The sequence below is a fragment of the Mugil cephalus genome, chromosome 1 (assembly GCF_022458985.1).
Source record: "Mugil cephalus isolate CIBA_MC_2020 chromosome 1, CIBA_Mcephalus_1.1, whole genome shotgun sequence".
Taxonomy (NCBI): domain Eukaryota; kingdom Metazoa; phylum Chordata; class Actinopteri; order Mugiliformes; family Mugilidae; genus Mugil; species Mugil cephalus.
Genome location: NC_061770.1, coordinates 53,049,577 through 53,071,212, shown reverse-complemented (window position 1 = coordinate 53,071,212; position 21,636 = coordinate 53,049,577). Strand labels below are relative to the sequence as shown.

Sequence of the window (21,636 nt, the reverse complement as noted above, 5' to 3'; positions counted from 1 at the left end):
CAAGACACCAGCTGAAATCTATCAGTGATTAGACAGTCAGCCTGCCCCTTGTCAGTACAAATGAATATCAGCTGGTTCCATCCAAACTGATGGCCTATAAAAAGGTGTGTCATTACCAAGGTGTCACACAAGAAACATCTCATGATGATTAAATGCAATGAACTCTCTCAAGACCTTCTTGACCTTATTGTTGCAAAACATTCTGATGGCATTGGTTACAGAAGGATTTCTAAACTTGAACGTTCCAGTGAGCACTGTTGGGCCCATATTCCGGAAGTGGCCACAACCAGGTGCTCCTCGCAGGGTTTCTGACAGAGGAGTGAAAAGAATTATCAAAATAGTGGTCCAAGAGCCAAGGACCACTTGTGGAGAGCTTCAGAAAGACCTGGAATTAGCAGGTACAATTGTTTCAAAGAAAACAATAAAGAATGTACTCAACAGCCACAGCCTGTATGCACGCTCACCAGGCAACACATTTCTGAAGAAAAGCATATTGAAAACTTTTTACAGTCTGCAGCACAACATTTGTGCTGGCCTGTAAAATACTGGGAAAACATGGTCTGGTCAGATGAGAGCAAAATTGAACTCACACACCATGTTTTGAGGACAAAATGCAATGCACATCATCCCAAAAACACCATACCAAAAGTGAAGTTTGGAGGTGGGAACATCATGGTGTGGGGCTGTTTTTCTGCATATAGTACTGGCAAATTTCATAAAATTGAATGGAGGGTGAATGGAAAAATGTGCCGAGACATTCTTGAGAAAAATCTGCTGCCATCTACCTTCTCTGGCTTCAGAGAAAGAAAATAGAGCTGCTAGAACGGCTCAGCCAAACACCTGACTTGAATCCAATTGAAAATCTATGGAAAGAACTAAAAATCAGAGTTCACAGAAGAGGCCCACAGAACCTTCAAGATTTAAAGACTGTTTGGGTGGAAGAATGGGCCAAAATCACACCTGAGCAATGCATGTGACTAGTTTCTCCATACAGGAGCCATCTTGAAGCTGTCATTACTAACAAAGGCTTTTGTACAAAGTATTAAATATCAGTAAGCGCATTCAATACTTTTCCCTATATTATTTTACACTATTACACATAATTTAATTTCTGAACTTATTTGTTTTGGTTTCTTTGTATGAATTACTTGGGTTGATCCTGGACAGTCAGTCTTGAGGATAACATGGATGTCATTTTAAATGTAATGTTGCTACTGAAAAGCAGCAACTTTTCAGAATGAGGTTAAAACAAAAAAAAAAAAAAAAAAAAAAAACATTTTATCTGCCAGTGTACCTCCCAACATTACACCTCTCTGACATCACACATATTTAGATTTTTATGATTTGTATTTTATCCTGCCAGTCCCAACTGTGGTCACATCATGAACCCTTGTAATGTTATCATCGTTATCTACAGTGTGACTTCAGTAATCTTCAAAACTCCTTTCTTATCCCCTCTTTCGCTTTTCTCTTTCTTCTCTTCACTCTTCAACTCCTTTTTTGCTCTTTTCTCGAGTGCTTCCTCCTCCCCTTCCTCCTCTCCTTCTTCTTCTTCATCAAGTTGGAGACTCCCAGAAGAAAATCTCATCCTGGCCAGTCCAGCCGATTGTACCACCTTACCCAGCCGTGTGGGTGGGCAATAATATGGATAGAAAACCTCTGGGTCTGAGTCACTGTAGCTTCCAGCAGTGCTCCCAATCATGCATAGTGAAGTGGGTTGTTCAGGTGGAGGGGAGGAATTTAGTGGGAGGTAGGTGGGTCTAGAGGGGCGTGTCAAGTGGGGGTAGTAACCAAGGGGACGAAACTCAGAGGCAGGGTTAAAGGCAGGGTTCAATCTCCTTGAGAGTTGGAATTTGACATCTGGTTGGCTGGCCACATGGCGAGGCAGCCCTGGGAGAAAGTTGGAGTCATCACTGTAATGGCCTGCCTCCGCATGTCCAACACCAAGGAACCTTGCCCCTTTGCTTCCCAGTTGGTACACCCTAGTTGTTCCCAGCCCGCCTGAACCCGAGAGGTGAAGGTTGCGTCTGATTGGTGAAAGAGAATGTGAATTGTGGCTCAGTGGGTAGAAAGACGGCCGGGATATGCCATCCATGGTCGCATAATCTTGCCTTCTTGGATGTGGAAAGCGCTCTAGTGAGGAAACTGCAACGTAGTCCGTCAAGTATAGATGTCGACTGAGTGGTGACGAACCAGTTAATGGGAATGATGGAAGGACAGGGTGATACTGGTAAGCAGGGCTGTTTGGGTAGAGAAGAACCAGCTGCTGTTCAGCATCTGGATGCGGCTGGGGGTTGGGCCGACGTCGTGACCGGTTCCCATACACCCCAGCTAGCCTTTGGGCTTGCCGCTGTACCCCAATCCGCCCCCGCCTCATGTCCTCCATCAAAGAGGTTGAAGCAGATCTTAGCAAGGAGGTTGATTGGTTGGCAAATGGAGGAAAGGGAGTCATTTCAGAGAGGGGGCAGGAACTGTGGTTGACCTCAACAGATGATTGGCTGCGTTTGGTGCCTCTGTCACCGATTTCTATGTTGTCCTCACCTCTGTGATGTGGGTTCAATTCATCCTGACTGTGGACCTCCAGAGCATGGCTTGACTGGGGGAACGGTTGTTCATACTGCTGAGGAGGTAAGAGACACACAGTTATCCTGAATTAGAAGTTGTTAATAACTAAGATGTCAGTTACTCTTCACAGTTAAAAATGCAAAACTTGAAAAATGTTTTGGGATACAAAAATATTCGGTTTACAAAATGTAAAATCAAGCGAATCATAAATAATTGTGTATGAAAAGCTAGCCTCGTCTAATGTTTGACTTTTCTTTTTGGAAAACTAACTAAAAGATTGGCAAATTAGTTGCTGATTCATTATCAGTCCATAGACTAATCCACATCTTTTGAATAGATATTATATTGGCTGTAATGGTTGTGTGGTTTGGTGGTGGTTTTCATTACTTGTTTAGAAACATCAGTGAGGAGATCAGGAGAAGATCGACACTGCCTGGGGTCATAGTCCGACTGATAATGAGTCCTGGATAGGCAGAGAGAGAAATAAAAGAACAGATGATGCAGACAGATTTTAACAAAATGAAGACAAAAATGATCTGTCCCAAGTCTCATGAACTGTCTTTATATTTTTTTTACATTCCCTTGATGAATGATCATTTGATCAAATATTGTCTTTGACCTGGTCAATACAAGATGGCTCAGAAAAGTGTTGAACTTTATTGTACTTTACACTGCTGTCAAACATTCATTGTGGCTCTATTTCTTCCATTTTCAATGGAAACATTTTCCATTTTGAGGGAAATATCATTCAGCTTTCATCCGTATTTGTTCTCTCTGTAATCTAAAATAACTGAATGTGTAATTTGTTTTGACCTCTCAAAGTGTGAAGGCTTCTTCTCCCCTGATCCCATGCATTCTAGAAGTTGTTTCTGGGTCCGCCCACTGTCACGTGAGAAATAAACATTTAGTAGCCGCCATCATCATGTATGTATGTTGATACAATATAGTACAACATGGGAAACATTGGAATTCAATGATAAAAAGTAACAAGGTTGGTGATCAGTAGAAAATAGGGTACAGACGTAGCTTTACATACATCAAAAACCTTACCTCGCAAAAGATGAAAATAATTAGAGACAAAAAATAAATGCTGCATGTGTTTTACCTGTATCGAAACCTGGAGCCTTTACAGGACAGCAGTGTCTTGTGCACAGCTTTTGGCTCCTCAGCCAGCCTGAAGAACGCGTGGTACTCCACACACGTCTTCCAGAATGATTTACATACATCACGACTGGCCATAGTGAACTCTAACGTGTCCTTACATGGCTGAACAGACATCAAAAGGCATATTAAATAGCACATTATACACCTCATGAACCAAAACTCAACTACCTTTTCTTGATATTCTTTAAACTGGGTTCTCATGTTCTCACCCCAACTTTATTGTGTAGTTTGATGAGAAAATGCTGGCGCTTGAAGCTTAGCTTGCGAATCTTCGCCCAGCTAAATGTGTTGATTTTAGTGTTTCCCTGGAAAACATGGAAGAGTAAATCAACAAATATATCCTGCAGTGTACACCAACAGTCTATTAAGACATAACATGCAGGTGTTTATGTTGTAGCTTATTCTTAGTATTTGACCATGCATCATAACTTTTCCAGCATGAATTTGGTCAATAGTTCCTTTTGATATTTGTTGAGATATATTGTATATCAACGATCCAGCTTTTGCAACTGATACAGTGACATTTCCGAGATTTATGGAAGGATAATTACAGTCCACATGAGAATATGAGAAAGTTTTATGCATGTATGTGTTAAACCAGTAAATCCATACCTGAAAGACTAGTACTCCAGAGTGTGTGACAGCCAGGTTGATCCTCAATCCCTCTCCATCACGGGCAGGATGAGGCCTAATGCCGTACATGTCCAGCTTCCTAGCTACCTCCAGCAGGTGGATGTCAGAATCTGCTGGAGAGATTCCTCTACAAGAAGAAAGAAAGAATCACAGACAAGTTATCCCAAATTCATGGCTAAAAGACCCAAGTACAACATGTTGTTTACGTGTACTGTATGGGAGGTCCGTGTATGTTTTGGTCATTGGACGTTCTGTTCAGAAAGGGATATTAAGAAACAAAAAATGAGCGGTTATTTGATTTCTGTCTCTCTCTCATCTTCCATACCGCTTAAACCTCACTAGGGTCGCGAGGTTTGCTGGAGCCTATCCCAGCTGGCATCAGGCAAAGGCGGGGTATACCCTGGACAAGTCATCAGCCTATCGCAGGGCTAACACAGAGACAAACAACCATTCACATTTAGAGTCGCCAATCAACCTAACGAGCATGTCTTTGGAGGTGTGAGGAAACCGGAGTACCCGGAGGAAACCAACACGGACACAGGGAGAACATGTGAACTTCACCCAGAAAGGCCCGAGCTGGACTCGAACCCGGACCTGTCACTTTATCCACAACTGCTGTCACTTTGTCTGCTGTACTTTTTGTTGCCTGTTGTCCTATTTAATGTTGTGGCTGCCTGCTTTCTATGTCCTATTTAAGTTTTGGTCACTGTAAATGGTAAATGGTCTTGCTCTTATGTAACGCTTTTCTACCAACTCAAAGGTACTCAAAGCGCTTTTACAGTCAGAGACACATCCACCCATTCGCTCACACAAGCACACACACATTCACACACCAGTGCCAGTTGCACTGGGAGCAACTGGGGGTTCAGTGTCTCTTGCACTTATCTTATCTTCTCGCTGGGAGGCATCAGCGCTCGGTTATTTGGTTTTCATTTTAAAATCCAAAAATTAAAATTAAAAATTTTCTTTCTTAATCACGGTAGGGAATGGATAAGCAAAACTTTAAAAACTAGTCTATTTTCATCGCGTGTTTGTAAAAATAAAAGAATAAAATTGTTATAAGACAGAAACAGTGTTTTTTCATATTTTGCAACCAGAAGTTGCCATTGTCAAAGTAAGAGCACTTAAGAGGAAGAAACTGTGTTTCTGGCCAGACTGCCCAAATAAATGACTTCTATCTGTGGTTTCCCTAACCCAGTCTAAAATGTCTTTGGAACCTTACTCCGATGTGATTTTTGACATGGCAAAACAAGGCTTGTCATCTGCAGAAATCAGCATGCATATCAGAGTAATGTTAGCTAGTAGTTATTTTTAGTTTTTACCTGAAATATGCAGCCTAGTTCTTCTGCAGTCATGCCTTCTTCCCTGAGACACATTCTTTTACTGTTTCGAAAAATCCCATACGGTAGCACTTTCTATGAAGGTTGTATTTATAATGCCCTATGAATGCACTCATAATTTTTATAAGGTGTCTATAAAGCATTGTAATGGTCATTATTACCATCTATACGTATTCACAAGTCGTCATAACCAACTTCATGATGCATTATGACAACTGGTTATAAATGATTATAATTTTAATCTGAATAGTGCATTATAAATATGTCAATATCTGCCTAGTCACTTGTTAGTTTTATGATGCATCATAACTACTTTGCTAAATGTGCATAGTGATGCATAATGAGTTTTGAATGTGCACCCACGCCATTCCCAGGTTAGCCCCCAATGACCACTGTCGGAAAGCATTGACTGTATATACTGGTCGGAAAGCGGCTTTTCTGCCCTTTCTCTGCTGAGTCCTCTCCAGGACAGGTAGGATGTATCTCTGTCCTGCTATTGTTTTGTGAGCTAATGCCTTACTTTGCTTACGTGAAGCACATGGTTTACATATTAAAGCAATGATTTCAAATGGTTTCAATCATTAAACACAAGAATTTGAAAACGATCTGACTTGTGAGGGAAAACTAGCCATGTCTGGTAACTTTCGTCTAGCTAGCTTAAGCCACCTACGGAAAATCTGCGGTGCCTGCATGACATAATGCATGATACATAATGTCTCATTAGGCTGCTTTAAACCCTCTGTATTGATTTAGAAAAAATGTGATCTGTTTATTCGTTTTCAATCAAATCTTTCTGCATAAAAACAAACCCAGCTGGAGCACTAAAGATTTGCCTCTGTTCTTCTTGTAGTTGCTGTCAAACCATCCCCTGACCTCTGACCCTGAGTCACCTCACCAACCCAAAGGCACTGCCACATCTCTAGGACCACGCCATGCCACTTTTGTGGCCTGTTTCATGTGTTTGTGTAATGTGCTCAGAGCATTGATAATCGTCCTGATTATGAGTGTTGGTTTAAATGAAAATAAAGTGAACTAAATCCATTCCTTTTGTCTTTACTGTCCAGGCTCTCATTTCATTGTGCCTCATATTTGTTAATAACAGGCTTATATCTATAACACCTCATTTGCCCTACTTTACTTTAAAGCTGACAAATACCACCTATGACATTAACATAGTCATTTATAATACAGTGAACCCTCGTTTATCGCGGGGGTTACGTTCCAAAAAGAACCCGCGATAGGCGAAATCCGTGAAGTAGAAACCTTTATTTTTTTACAGTTATTATACAATGAAATACAGTGAATCCTCATTTATTGCGGGGGTTACGTTCCAAAAAGAACCCACGATAGGTGAAATCTGTGAAGTAGTCAGCTTTATTATTTTTTTTTTTTACAATTATTATACAATACAATACAATACTATAGAATGGAAACCAACGATCAAAACCTGTTTTCAGGCCCAAGCATTTGTTAAAGATATAAAAATATCCTTGTTAAAACTTATCGCTGCTGTTGTCCTTATGTTATTTTCCTCCTTCTTTACGGAACGAACCGAAGATTTATTTATTCCGTGATGGCGTCCTACAGCCGCATAGCTTCTACCTTCCTTCAGCATGTCCAGAAGTTTAACTTTTTCTGCGATAGTTAGCATCTTCCTCTGCCTTTTGGGCGCAGAACGTTTCGTCTACATTGTGGGTTTTGTCATGGAGAAAATTTGCAAACGTAAATTTGGCAGGCTGTACAGGGAGGAGGCACGGAGACTGTTGACATTGGTCTACAGTCCCTTAGCCAATCAGGATGCAGAACACAATGCACTGTAAAAAAGAAGCATAAAAAAACTGCACAAAAAAATCCGCGAAACAGCGAAGCCGCGAAAGGTGAACCGCATTATAGCGAGGGTTCACTGTATTGTGCATATGGGTTAAAGATGCCAGACTCAGTGCTTAGTTCATTGCACCATTTAATTACTCACAGTAACTTATGTCTGTTAATAATAGTGTCATATACTTGTCACTTTACTTAGAGTTGACAAATAGCACTTATGATACTGCATAGCTGTTTATAACTGTGTGCTGTAGGGAGATGTATACATTATTATAACTTTATTACATATACTTATAGCTACGGATATAAAGTATATAGTAGAAGACTATAGACTATAGTAGAAGTCAAAACTCATTATGCATCACTATACACATTTAGCAAAGCAAAGTAGTTATGATGCATCATAAAACTAGCAAGTGACTAGGCAGATATTGACATAAACTTTATAATGCACTATTCAGATTAAAATTATAATATTTCATAACCAGTTATCATAATGCATCATGAAGTTGATTATGACGACTTGTGAATAAGTATAGATGGTAATAATGAGCATTACAATGCTTTATAGATAAATATTATGAGTTCATTCATAGGGCATTAGAAATACAACCTTCATAGAAAGTGTTACCTAACATACTGATCTATACCCACTAACTTCTGTTACACTGCGCCCTCCTCATGAGTGCTCTTACTTTGAAAACGACAGCTTCCAGTCGCACAATATGAAAAAGAAACGGGTGCTTCTTTGTTTCTGTCTTCCAACAATTTTAGTTTTTGTTTTTAGAAAGAGAAAATTAAAAGCAAGCAAGTTTTAACGTTTTGTTTATCCATTCTCGACCCCAATAAATTCAAATTCAAGGCATTTTTCTTTTGATTCTTGAATTTTAAAATAACCACTCATTTTTTGTTTTTTAATATCCTTTTCTGAATGGAAAATTCAATGACCAAAAAATACATGGACACAGACCTACACGAACCAGGATGCCAGTTTGTGCTCAATAGTGGTATTGCAGCAATACCAGTATAAAAGAGATGTCCGAATGTGCTCAACTCACAGACTGCATATACATATGGACAATGTGTTCTCACTTCCTTGCTTTGGCCAAACTGGCGCTAGTTTTACAAGGATGCAGACGGGGGCCATCTTGCGAGTTTGGAGTCAGTGTATAGGCAGTTCACATACACAGCGCAGGAAAGAGCCTCACCACCCAGGCTAAGTCCTTTCCTGTGCTGTGTAGGGAAAGGAAGGACCAGGGGATGAGGACAGTGCAGGGGATTGTGGGATGCCATCTGCCACATCCAGACTCAGCATTTCATTTCATTTTTTTTTCTCGCTCATGGTCTTATGGGACGAACCTGGTTAAATAAAGACTAAATAAAAAAAATAAAAACATTATGATGTTATAACCCTTTAATTTGATATCTGTGAAGTCCTTCAAAGGGCTAGGAAAACACTTGCCTGTCCTAGCCAGACTTAACTGTTATCATCTGTTAACACTGTTATTTGAATTTCATTAATAGACAGACAGAGCAACAAAACTGCTTAATTGCTGTTAACTGTTCATCCTGTTATTTTGCTGTCAATATATTTTACAACCAACATGATAATGCAATCCCCCCAATTTCCAGTCCAGACAAATTTCAGATGCAGACCAACGTTCAGGCCAAGAAAACAATAAAACAGGTAGATAGCCAAATCAAAGGCAAACCTGGAAGTTCAACAACTTTCTTGTTTATCACACCAGTAGAGCAGTTATCATTTAAGTGATTTGGCACTGTCTTTGAGTCAGCTCTCCTTAAACTTAAACACATCCTTGACATGATTAAATTTCAAACTGCTATGTGCAGGCTATTATTATGGATTTTCCACTATTTTTTTTTCATAAATTTTGCAAACTTCGGGATATGTTGGTGTGTATAGTGGGTATTTTAGGGATGAAAAATGATACATGTACTGTGCAAGCTTTAAGTGTTTCAGAAAAAGCATAATTCTACCTGTGCTTCTTATGAAACTTTATGATCTTGTGGTCCAGATATTCCTGGTTGGGCACGTAGTGCTTCATCTCCAAATGCTGAAAGTCCAGCTCCTCGTCATAGTCCCCTTGCTCTGCTATAACACACATACATACCAATATCATCGTACTAACATACCAATTGATATCCATTTTAATCTGATTTGAATGCAATTAAGTTCTTTATTTTATTTCATCACCCTAAATTATATAACTATATGAAACATTTTTGTGTGTGCCTTATTTGGATTCAACATTTTATAAAAACTATGCACATGTCTGCAACATTTTCATGCTTACACTGCAGAATGTGAGACACCAAAAGGGCAGCGCTATTGTCATTGCAGGTCAGACTGCCATTAGACAAATCCTGCTTTATCTGTAAGGCAAAAAGATATCTGCACATACACAAAACAAAACCTTACAATTACTTAACTATACATAATTATATACAGGAAAACATGAAAGCTTGTGAGATAAAGTGAAAGTGTCAAAAAAAAAAAAAAATGCGTGGTCAAACTATACCTGGTGAGGCCTCTCTTAAGTTGGCCGGGATCTGGTGGGAAAAATTTGACTATAAACCTGAAGAATAAATCATTTGTGTCTAATGGAAAGAAAAGGAAAAACTGTTATACAAATGTTCAGCAAACAAGTCGATGCAATGCTGAGAGATATTCCAGAAGAAAATGACAAATCCTGAAAATTAATAATTTTTCCATCCACTCTATAGTGGATAAGTTAAAAGCATAAACTTACCCATTTCATAGCATATAAGCAAACTATAACAAGAGTTGCTGTATGCTCATAAGTGTTTAATAATTATGATCAGATTCTTAGCAGTTAGCATGCTAAAGCTTGAGAGGTGAAGCAAGTTGATAGGTGTATGTGCATGACTAAATTACTATATTAGAAAATACTTTATTGATCCCTACTGGGGAACAATTCAAGAGTACCAGTGACAACTTAGAAATTAAATAGGAGCAAGAGAACAGGCAACAGAAAGACATTAAGTAGGACAGAGACAACAGACAACTTCAACACACATTTACAAGTAGCATGCTAAACTTATGATAATTTTGCACGTTAGTAGTATAAAAGCAGTTGCTGTGGTGTCATACCAACATCATTCAATGTTAATCTTGTTTTCATTATTAGAATTTCATTATATTCTCATCTCTTCAGGTAGCATGCCTACTTATGAAACTAATTTAATCATCATTCTAACTTACAGATTAACTGAACTTTTTCATGTAGCATACTATTTTACAGCAGAAATAACACTTGTTCAGATTTCACCATCAGTAAATTGGGTCAGATAGGATGCTAACCTGCAACATAAACAAACCTGTTCAGTTACCATGCTAACTTACAGCAAAAGCTAACTTGTTCCGATAACATGCTGACGCATAGCTGTAGAGGACACGCCCCAAGGCCCTATTGTTATCCCGCGTGTTTCTTCTTATTTTTCATCTTCCTTCCTTTTTTCGTCCCTTAACTTGTCCTAGGCTGTGGGGCAAGTTATATATCAAAACGTGCAGTTGATCGAGATTGGTGTTGTATTACTTTTCTTTCCGAAATACAATTTTTTTGCGACGTAACTGCAACAAATTTCTCATTGAAAATTAATGGGACGGCCGAAAAAAAAAAACACGCAAAAAACTGTTTTTCAAAGGTGTAGACTTTCACATAGAGACTTCATTTCAACTTCAAAATGTAGACACAAGCCTTGTATACTGGTGTATTAATCTGCATTTAGTAGGGTTTGATAGGTCTTATAGTTTTTGATCAATCACTGTTCACTGACCACGATCGTTTTACAGCGCGAAATGTTATTACTTAGAGCAGGGCTGGGCAATTAATTTCTACAGGGGGCCGCATGAAAACCCTGAACTGTGTTGGAGGGCCACACCACACGATAACTTGAACGTTATTCTGCTCAATATTAATTTTCTCCCATTGTAAAAAGCAGTAAATTATATACGTTGATAAGCCGCTACTGGTAATCAGAAACATAAGAATATTCTGTAATTAGAGTTTTGGTGTAGGTTGAAGAGGAAAATGAAACACAATCGATCTGTAGTTTTGGATATAACACATTGAAATGTTGGAAACTTTGTCCTCTTTGGAAAACTTCGGTGGATCATATAGCTACATGAATTATTTTCTGTATCTCAATAAATCTCAATATTTGTATTATTGTATTTGTATTATTACAGAGAAGAACAGAGAAGCTCAAATCTACCCAACAACAGATGGGCATGCCTAAGCTGAGGCTCAAACAAGATTGTGTTACTAGGTGGATATTATTTTTGGTAATGAATTAATTTAATCAACAAAAAATCTGAGGAGTCACTTGCGCGCCGAAAGACCTGACTCTTTTTAGTGAGCCGAGCCAAAAGAACTCTGTTCGCGGTAAAGTACCTGTCTGCTCTCTATTCACTCCAATATCTCCAAGATTTTGACAGAGAAGCAGAAGCGACCGCTGTTTTTTAACTCGCTAGTGTGTCAAAAATATTTACTCTAGAAAGACACAAAACTTATCGAGTCTTCAGGAAGGTCTTACGACGCCCACGGTCTGCTTGTTTTTCTGATAGGACCTACCGTTTTGTCACAGTAAGCTCAAATGTGAGACCAGCTCACATGATCGCCTATATAAATCCAAGTAAGTTTAAATGCTTATGTCCGTAGAATTCTTGTTAAATGTTCTCATTTTTAACTGACTTTCTCTCTCCTGGGTGGATGTGTTCAAATAAACGATTAACATTTCACTAGTTTTATTTTGATTCCGTTTAAATGTATTATTGCTACTATCGTAGATTAATTATTTAATCAGTTTACCAGCTCCGTTAACACCCACAGGACAGATTTTTCTGCAGGCAAGCAGACAAACCCATTTCTCGCCGTCGCAATACAAGTTCTTTCCGCACCGAAAGTAACATAAAGGCAGTACCAACACGATCACGCAAGCCTAGTGCTACGACTGCTCAAGTCGTTTCCCTGCTATTTACAATGGTTTGCCCACTCCATGCCTTTTTCTGTCGCGTATGTTCTCCCGTAACAGCACCTTTCGCTCCCCGCAACTGTCTCACACACACGCATCTCTAATTTAACAATTTGATTTCATTTGCTTTGACCATTCTATTAACACTTTGTTACAGTCTTCTCATGTTTCCTGCTCATTCCACACTTTATTACACTATTCTACCATTTCATAAAATACTACACAATTCTATCTCTTCATACAAATTTCCACAGATGCATGGTGCATTTCGGCAGAGGGCATCCACACTGCATTTCTGCAACAAATGCACATTTTTCTAGTTATCGAGGCAATGTAATGCGTGCCTCTATATTGTTATTCTTCTTCAGCTTTGTTCCTAGGAACTTTGGCATTTTATGGTATGGTATTTTATTTTGAAAAACAACGGGGCGCGTCGGAAACGGAGCACTACGGAGCCGGTTGAGGTTGATACATTGACTTTAATGGGCGCGTGTTACTCGCAATGATGCAACGCTTACGCGATGCGACGCGGACGGACCCAGTGGATTTTAGGGGTTACGCCAGCAGTGCCTCCCTCAAAATTTCAGGGGGGATTTTTCTAGTTTAGTTTCTTTCTGTGTTTCATGCTAATAAAAAACTTCCTTGTATTTACTTAACCTTTTCTGTCGTTATTCATTCTTCTTTTTATTGCTCAATGAGACAAGACAGTGACATGGACAGACAAATGTAGTGTGAACAAAGTGGTGATAGCAGTGAGAGCTGTGACAATAATTAAAAAAAAACAGACTAGATAAGTAATAGTCAGTACGTTTACATGCACGTGAAAAAACGAAATTAGTGCCTTAATCGGACTATAACAGGAGAACTTAAGTGCATGTAGACAGGTTACTCCAATTAAAGTTCTCATTATCCGATTGAGACACCCAGATAATGTGATTGGAATTCGATTTTCTCCAGCGTGTATACAGTGAATCTGAGTTCTCATCGGAAAATGCATGTGCGCATGCTCCACAACCACTGCACTGGCGTGTGACCCCGGAACAAAAATATCCAAGAAAGCCAATTGCAGAAGAAGAGAAACGGAGCCGCTAGAGGAACTGTCTGAGGGATAGCAGGGATCTTACCTGCACCAGAAGTAGCGCGAACATTACGTACGAGATTAAAAATGTAGGATTGTCCGTCTGGTTGTTGTTTGAATCGCGTAATAGGTCAACCGGAAATCGGGCCGTATTAACGTGGTATTATTCCGCTGAAAAGACACGTATTGCCACTTAGTGTGGAGGAGGAGAACACTTATTTGATTTTCTTGTGCTGCATGTAAACTGGGACAAGGACTGTAGTCATAAAGTCGAATTTTGAGCATAGCTCATTTAGGCTCTGCATGTAAACGCACTGAGTGACAACAACAGTATCAACAACAACACTATCTTGTACCGCACTGAAGACTGGTACTGCTACATGGAAAGAGACTGATATATTTAGAAAAAATATCCATGTATTATATCTATGTATACATTTTATATATATTTATATACATATTGATGTACGCCCTTTAATTGAAGCTTTGTAGTTTTTGTCAGCTGTTGTGTATATTATGTAGGATAACATTTTATTTCTCCCCTGACCCACCAGGAGGGGTCACTTTGTCGGACAGTCCATAATGGACAGTACTGTTGTTGTTTCCTTTGCAGATTTCTGAGACCATAAAACAAAACCATAAAACAAGGTTTTAAGCACATTCCCATGCCAATGAACAAGAATTTAAGGTTTTCTCCCTTTTCATGTGTAAATAATTCAGAACTGCAAGATCCCTCTCTGACAGGAACTACAAACTATGAAATGTACACATGTAACAAAAATTACAATGTTTAATACTCAGCAAGTGATTTGTGTGAATTTACAGTTTTGTTCGTTTTTCTAACTTGAAATTTGATAAAATTAGTTCCTTAGTATTTTAATCATAAGTCTCTACCATGGAGCCATACTGCCATCCAGAGGCTAGTTAAAGAAATGTCTTTGTAATGCAATTCTACTGAGTAATACCTTTATAGCGTTTTAATAAGTCTGTATTCTACAAAGCAAGACTGGTTAGCATAGCCCAGATATAATCTACCTTTCCTTCTTATTGATATTAGTTAGCGTTGCTTACTATTACTATGTACTTATAATGAATTAGGATATTGAGGAAGGTCGCAGAAATGAATGAATGTTTCTGATCATTTGTTTTCATGCCAACATGATGTTTCATTGAAAGTGTTTGATTTCATGTCTATCTCTCATCCTACTTCTAAGTTAAACATTATGAGAAGTACATCTGTTATTTAATACTCTCTTATGAAAGCACTGATATGTAAATCATCGAAAGGCTCGAAGACCAGTGTCATAACAAAGAGACACAACCTGAAGAGTTGATAACCAAAGACCTCCTCCAGTTGTTATTTGGTTTTTGTTTAGTTGTTATTCGGTCTCAGTTTAGTTCTCTTCTCTCTCGCAACTCACATCTTTTTAGAGTCCAGTTTTCTCCTGGCTCAGATCTCTTCTTAGTTCTTTTTGTCTTCTTGATACTTCTTACTTTTAACTCGAAGTTTTATTGCCCACCAGTTGACGTGTTTAAGTTTTATTTTTGAATTATTCTCGCCACATTTAACGCATGACTTTTTCAAAGAACAAGCTGATTTTTTTTGAATTGTCAAGACAGTCAAGCATTAATAACATTTTTGAAGATATTTTCAACCAGCTATCGGAAGTATTTTTCAATTCCATCAATAACAACCAATTTTTACCACACACCATCAGACTCTGCTGCACAGCAACTTCACAGTTGTCCACTTTGTCTACATAACGCTGAGGAAGATTCCAGCTGTAACCGACACTGAAGTCCGGATTTGCTTGACTGGCCTCAATCTGCTCTCAACGCTTCGGTACCGCTGGGTTTTCCCCAGCGATACTTCTGTGGAAGATCGAGCTCACCAGGACAGCGTTTGGTCACCCGATCCAGTTGTTCAGAGTGGCATCCAAGGAGTTTCCATAAGTAGACCATCACCTTCGTATTTTGGATTGATAATCGTGTTATAACTAAAGAAACTTTAACAAATCTAAATAATTAATTTAAGAAATTAGGTTCCGTTTGCATCCTCATTTTCGTTCATACTTCTCACTTTCGTTAAACTCATTTAGTTCGGTATTCTCATCATTTTCCATTACTCTGTTATATTATTCATCATATTGTTTATTATTCACTATTCACCTTTGTAAATAAATCACATATTTCAGTCCTTCTGAGCAGGAAATAGATGATACCTGTACTGAGAGCTGATGCCTCAGATATGATGAGATTGATTAATTACTAATTATTAAGATTGATTCAATATTAATTGATTCATTCTTACACTGTATTCAAAATCTGTAAGTGGTGCCCCCTTTCGGCAAGTGCAGTTATTACACTTAATTGTTTAATAACTTATTTCCCCTACAATTATATTGTACAGTATTTTAGGCGATGAACTTATGATGTGATGCTCAATGCACTCAAGGGGGAATTTAATATTTCTGTAGCAGAAAGAGCAAGGATCCAGCATGCTGCACTTGTTCGCTTGTGACGGAATAGGCAACATTATGCCCTCAGTGAGGATGGCTAGGCAATTACATTTGATGGGAAACTGGTAGCTAGAAAGTCAACAGTCACTGCAGTTGTGAACAAGGCTCTTGATGAAATCAATGGTTTTGGTGCAAGAAAACTGAATATACACCTTAGAGACGAATACTCTGGCATCAGTCGAGGTAGTGTTCAAGACATACTGGACAGATCAAGACGCTACCAACTGCATAAGGCTTCCTTTGAAAATAAACCCATTCCAAAATCTATTAAAGCCAAAGTAGTTCAAGTTTGTCACCAGATAGACCTGCTTCACATGGGAAAATGTAGATACACCTGGCTAAGACCACTGCAGAGTAAACACAGCACTGAGATTGCCAGACATCTTGAAGACATTTACACAGAGCATGATTCATCGAAGGTCATACTGCATGATCAAGGAATGGAATTTAAAGGTGCAGTAAAAAAAAAAAAAAAAAAGAAAAAAGTATGCTATCTCTTCAGGTGAAAATAATTCAGAGCTCACCATATCATCCCCAGAGCCAGGGCAAAGTGGACAAAAGTCACTGTGTACTCAGTACCGGAAAAAAAATCATGTAGTCAAGTATCAACTAGGAGGAGTCAACTGAGTCAGTTTTACCAACATATGCCAGGGTAATGAATGAAGACCCAAAGTGAGCTGGATGTCTCCTTTTCAGGTGTACTATACAAGAAAAAGTCAGATTGTCCAACAGGTTAAACTTTTTCCCAGCTAAATTTTATAAAGAACGATGTCTTCTCACTGGGAGATATCAGCGCTAACCACCGAGCTGCTGTGCTGCCCAGTGTTTAGTTTCTTATTCTCTCAACTCTCGGTTCAGATGCAACCTCTGTTATCTCACCATTTGGTAATTTTTGTGAAAGCTTGCCTCTCTTGGTTCTTGGCCATTTTGCTGAGGGACATGGGGATCATTATCTTAGTTTAGATGGACCCATTTTTCCTAATATTCTGTTCAGGAGGCAGAGGTGCATCGAGTGTCTCTTCGAATTAACTCCAACGTGGGCCTGTATCTGACACTGGAGATGACACTGAACCTAAAGCTACATAACAGTGAACCTGGTCCTACATGTAAGTCTGACACTGAACCCAACCCTATGTCTGACTCTGAAGATGGCCCTCTGTCTGAAGTTCAATCTATGGCCAACACTTTGCCAGCATCTACAACCATGTCAGTCAATGAGCCTCCATACTGAACCACAGAAGTCCTATCAGTTATCATTCGTCGTTCTCTCAATCAAGACATGTTCATGCTGGGAAAGTTCAATCATGTCTCAGTCTTGTTCCGTGACCTAGCTGAACCATTTCATTCCCATCTCTACATCAGAGAGAGACTTTAAGAGACAGTTTGGAACTTGATAAAAAAACATCTGTTCCATTAGCGTTATGAAACTCTACAAGGCTGGACGTGGCAGTGGTCTTACCACACGTCTTAAAGACCTGTTTAGTAAGGACAGTAGATGGATGAAAGTCTGGATTATACTAAGTCATATGGCCTTTGACCAATACAAAATTAAGGACATCTACTGGGAAAAGTAATGACCATCTTTAGTTGTTGTTTTTTGTTTGTTTGTTTTCAAATTAGGAAATAATTCAAATTTGATATATATATTTTTTTAAATATAAACATTTTAAACTGAATGTTTAGTTCTTAAAAAAAGTGTGTGTGTGTGTGTGTGTGTGTGTGTGTTTTATAGCGAATGTTTTATGTTCTATCTTACATTTCTGGGTCTTGAAAGAAGTTAAAAATTGAGACCATGTAGATTTTGTCATTCCGTTTCCAGTCATTTATTCCTGAACAACTGTTACAAAGGTTTAATAAAGATTACATTTTTCATCTGTGGTCATTTCATTTGAGAATATATCATCCTCAAAGAGGTATAGTTTTCATATCATTGGTTCCCATGTACAATATGAGTCATTTTATGTGTTTGCAAATATAAGTTTTAGAACTTAAATGGCAAAAGGAACTGAAGGCAGGGCTGGACTTAGTTATTTTAACCTTTTAACCATCAAGCAAAGAGAGAGACAGACACAGACAGAGGAAAAGAGAGACAGAGAGAGTATGCATTTTCACAGTTATATCCAATAATAAAAAGTTAACATAAATTATACTGGTATATTATTATGTTATTAGCTCAGTTATTTGTATACATTTGCAATTTTTTTAACAGGCCAATAATGTAATAACCCTCCAATAAGGTAATAAGTTAGTACATTATTGGCCAAAAGTTATTACACTGTCATTTCAGGACTTTTATTACGTTATCAGCCTTTATTTCATGATTGGCTTCTACAAACATGTGTGCTGCTAGTTATGTCCATTTTTCTGGATACAACTAGTTAACTAGAAAGAAAAATGCATGTACTGTACACATTAGCATTTAAAGTCAGAAACACCAAAAGCAGTGGATATGTGGTTCTCACTAGTTACCATGTACAATTTTGCTGCTTCACGTTGTAAATTCACAATGAACCCCAACTAGTTAATTAGTAAGCACTGGTCCTGTTACTTGCTGTTACATGTACACACCAAGATGCACTCTCAAGTAAATGTGCTGCATTTCCTTAGGAAACACGTTCACGTTTTGCAAATATAGCAGATGGCATAATAAAAAAAAATCCTGAGTGTTAATTGGTTGGCTTTCTTCATTTTGGAGTGGCGGGCCAATAGGAAGCCAGAATGCATATTCCTCCCACCTCATTTTTTTGTTTCTTTAACTAGTTAACTATTGCTTATTTTTCCTTACACTAGTAAGCTAGAATTTAAGATCCACTAATTGACTAGTGCAGCTGCAAATGGGTTAACTGATATCTTACTGTTACTAGTTCACTGGTAAGCATGTTGGGTTCATCTAGTTTACTAATAGGGCCTTAGTGCAAAAAAAGACTTGAAGTAGTTGACTAGTGAGCCTGATGGCCTTTACTAGTGGGCTAGTTAGCATTTCAGCCTTGACTAGTGAACTACTAACATAAAATTGAATGTACTGGTTAACTAGAGAACTCAATTCATGACGGTCAGAGTTTTTACATCTCACTAGTGAACAGTGATGGTAATAACGGCGTTAAAGCTTTTTTCAGTAATGGGGTAATCTAACTAATTACTATTTCCATCATTATAACGCTGTTTCCGTTACTGACAATTAAATGGGGCACATTACAAATTAAAGCTGTCCTTTGCCATCCGACTTGGTTCTCAGCCACGGGAACCACAAAGCTGTTTTTTTTCTTTTCTTTTTTTTGTCGAGGAGAGGAGGGAGGGGCGAAACAACCGGTTGGGCCGGGTTGACTGGGTTTTTCGCTCTGTCACGTCGTTGAGTCAGGATGTAATAGGCAGATATATCAGCGTCAGACTGTATCATTGTAGAGGCTTCAGGTCAAAAACAACTTTTGGTCTACTCCCATAAAGATTGATCTCTGAAGGGCAGAGATTTTTGTTCATTTTTTCAATCAAACATATCAAATTTGTTGGTACACGATCGTTAATGGGAACACATAGGTGAATGGCGACTGTGTTTATACAGCTTGCATAGTGATATCTCCAACCTTTAACAATCATGGCAGCGCTCTGCATCTGAGAAAAGGGGGGATTTGGTGGCAGATATCGGGCTCTGTACAGGACACAGTGATTTATTTTAATATCAGCAACCTTTAGAAAGAGTGGGGGTTTGACTGTTCCAGTCTTCAGGTCATAAACAAGCTGCAGCTTTATCTGCAATGTACGCAATGACGTATGAAGGCAAGAGGTTCGATTTGCCACTTTTGCCGATGTGAAAGCACCAAAGGCCGGTCGACCCTGGATTTTCAATGTGAAAGCGGTATATGTCTACCAGTTGGGGTCTGAGGTGTAATAAATATAAAAAGTTCTGTGTAAGTATGTGTCTATGTAATTCTACTCCATGTAACTGGCTTGTGAAACCTACTAAGAAAAAAAAATCCAAATTATTAGACATATTTAAACTTAAAAAAAAAGAGTAGCACAATAGTTACTTTCCCTGGTAACTAGTTACATTTAAAGTTGAGTAATTCAGTTACTAACTCAGTTACTTTTTGGGCGAAGTAACTAGTAACTATAATTACATTTAACATACAAATAACTTGCCCAACACTTCTAGTGAACTAGTGTTTTTGACATGTGACATCAAATACTCACTCAGTTCTCCATATATATCATTAAATTACATGAAGATGTAAAAATGATTACATGAGCATGTTTGTATAGACCTTCACAGTTTGTAAACAATGTGACGTTTTTGGAGGGGCAGGGCTGAATTGGATGCAACACACCTCAAACGCTATAGCCTGTAAACGGCAAGAATGGATGACGAAAACAAATATTTTAGAGAATATACTAATATACTCACACCATGAGTGTTATATTAAAAAGTTGACTCTGACTGATGGTGCCATTCAGTGACCCCTACAATGTCACTCACTGGATGGACCAAAGGAGGACACAGAGGGAACGAAGTGTGGTCTGTCTTTATCAAGTGAAGCCTCTCCAACAAAGATATTACAAGAAGTAAATGGAACCAATGCGGGTAGTAGCGTACTAACACCATTAAGCCTTTTCTGATGATGGGTGTCAGCTCCTCCACTGTCTCCGGGATTACTGATTACTTGTCTGTCAGGCCCCAGTTTGTGTGGCTGGGGGCTCTATCAGATACCATTATCAGTAATGTGGGGGCACCACAGGAGACTGTTCCATCTCCATTTCTTTTCACTCTTTACACCTCTGACTTCCGATACAGCTCTCTGATGACTCTGCAGTGGTAGGGTGTATCAGAGATGGACAGTAGGTGGAGTATAGGACACTGATTCCAGATTTTGTGAAGTGGTCCCAGGCAAACCACCCACTCCTGAACGTGAACCAAAGAGCTGGTCATTGACTTCAGGAGGAAGAGGACACCAGTGGAGCCCATCACTGTCCAGGGCCTGGAGGTGGAAGAAGTGAACTGCTACAAGTACCTGGGAGTCCACATGAGCAACAGCTACAGCTGGACTGTAGGGACAACAGTGATGCTGTGTACAAGAAGGGCCTGAGTAGACTCTACTTTGTCAGAAAGCTCAGGTCTTTCAATGTGTGCAGTGAATTACTAGAGTCTTTCTACCAGTCTATTGTTGCTAGTGCCCTGTTCATTGCTGTTGTTTGTTGTGGGAGTAATACCATCAAAAATTACATCAGTAGAATCAACAAATTGATCTTAAAGGCTGGATATATGATCAATAGGGAGTTGGAGTCTCAGTCAGTGCGTTTACATGCAGAGTTTAATCGAGCTATGCTCAGAATTCAACTTTCTCACTACAGTCCTTGTCCCAGTTTACATGCAGCACAAGAAAATCTAATAACTGGTCTCCTCCTCCACACTAGGTGGTGATACATGTCTTTTCAGCGGGATAATACCACGTTAATATGACTCGATTTCCGGTTGACCTATTACGTGATATCATAAACAAGAGTT

General features: G+C 38.9%; 1 protein-coding gene across 1 annotated transcript in view; it reads right to left on the bottom strand.

Moving 5' to 3' along the window:
- Positions 1–3: 3 nt before the first annotated feature.
- Positions 4–21,636, bottom strand: part of LOC125023383 (FERM domain-containing protein 7) — a 41,106-nt gene continuing 19,473 nt past the window's right edge. The window contains exons 4-12 of the mRNA XM_047610607.1: positions 10,067–10,145; positions 9,842–9,939; positions 9,525–9,639; positions 4,342–4,489; positions 3,939–4,034; positions 3,671–3,831; positions 3,379–3,447; positions 2,953–3,028; positions 4–2,620 (exon numbers count right to left, since the gene is read on the bottom strand). Coding sequence (XP_047466563.1) covers positions 1,412–2,620; positions 2,953–3,028; positions 3,379–3,447; positions 3,671–3,831; positions 3,939–4,034; positions 4,342–4,489; positions 9,525–9,639; positions 9,842–9,939; positions 10,067–10,145 — 2,051 coding nt within the window. The 3' untranslated portion in view covers positions 4–1,411. The remainder of the gene's footprint in view (positions 2,621–2,952; positions 3,029–3,378; positions 3,448–3,670; positions 3,832–3,938; positions 4,035–4,341; positions 4,490–9,524; positions 9,640–9,841; positions 9,940–10,066; positions 10,146–21,636) is intronic.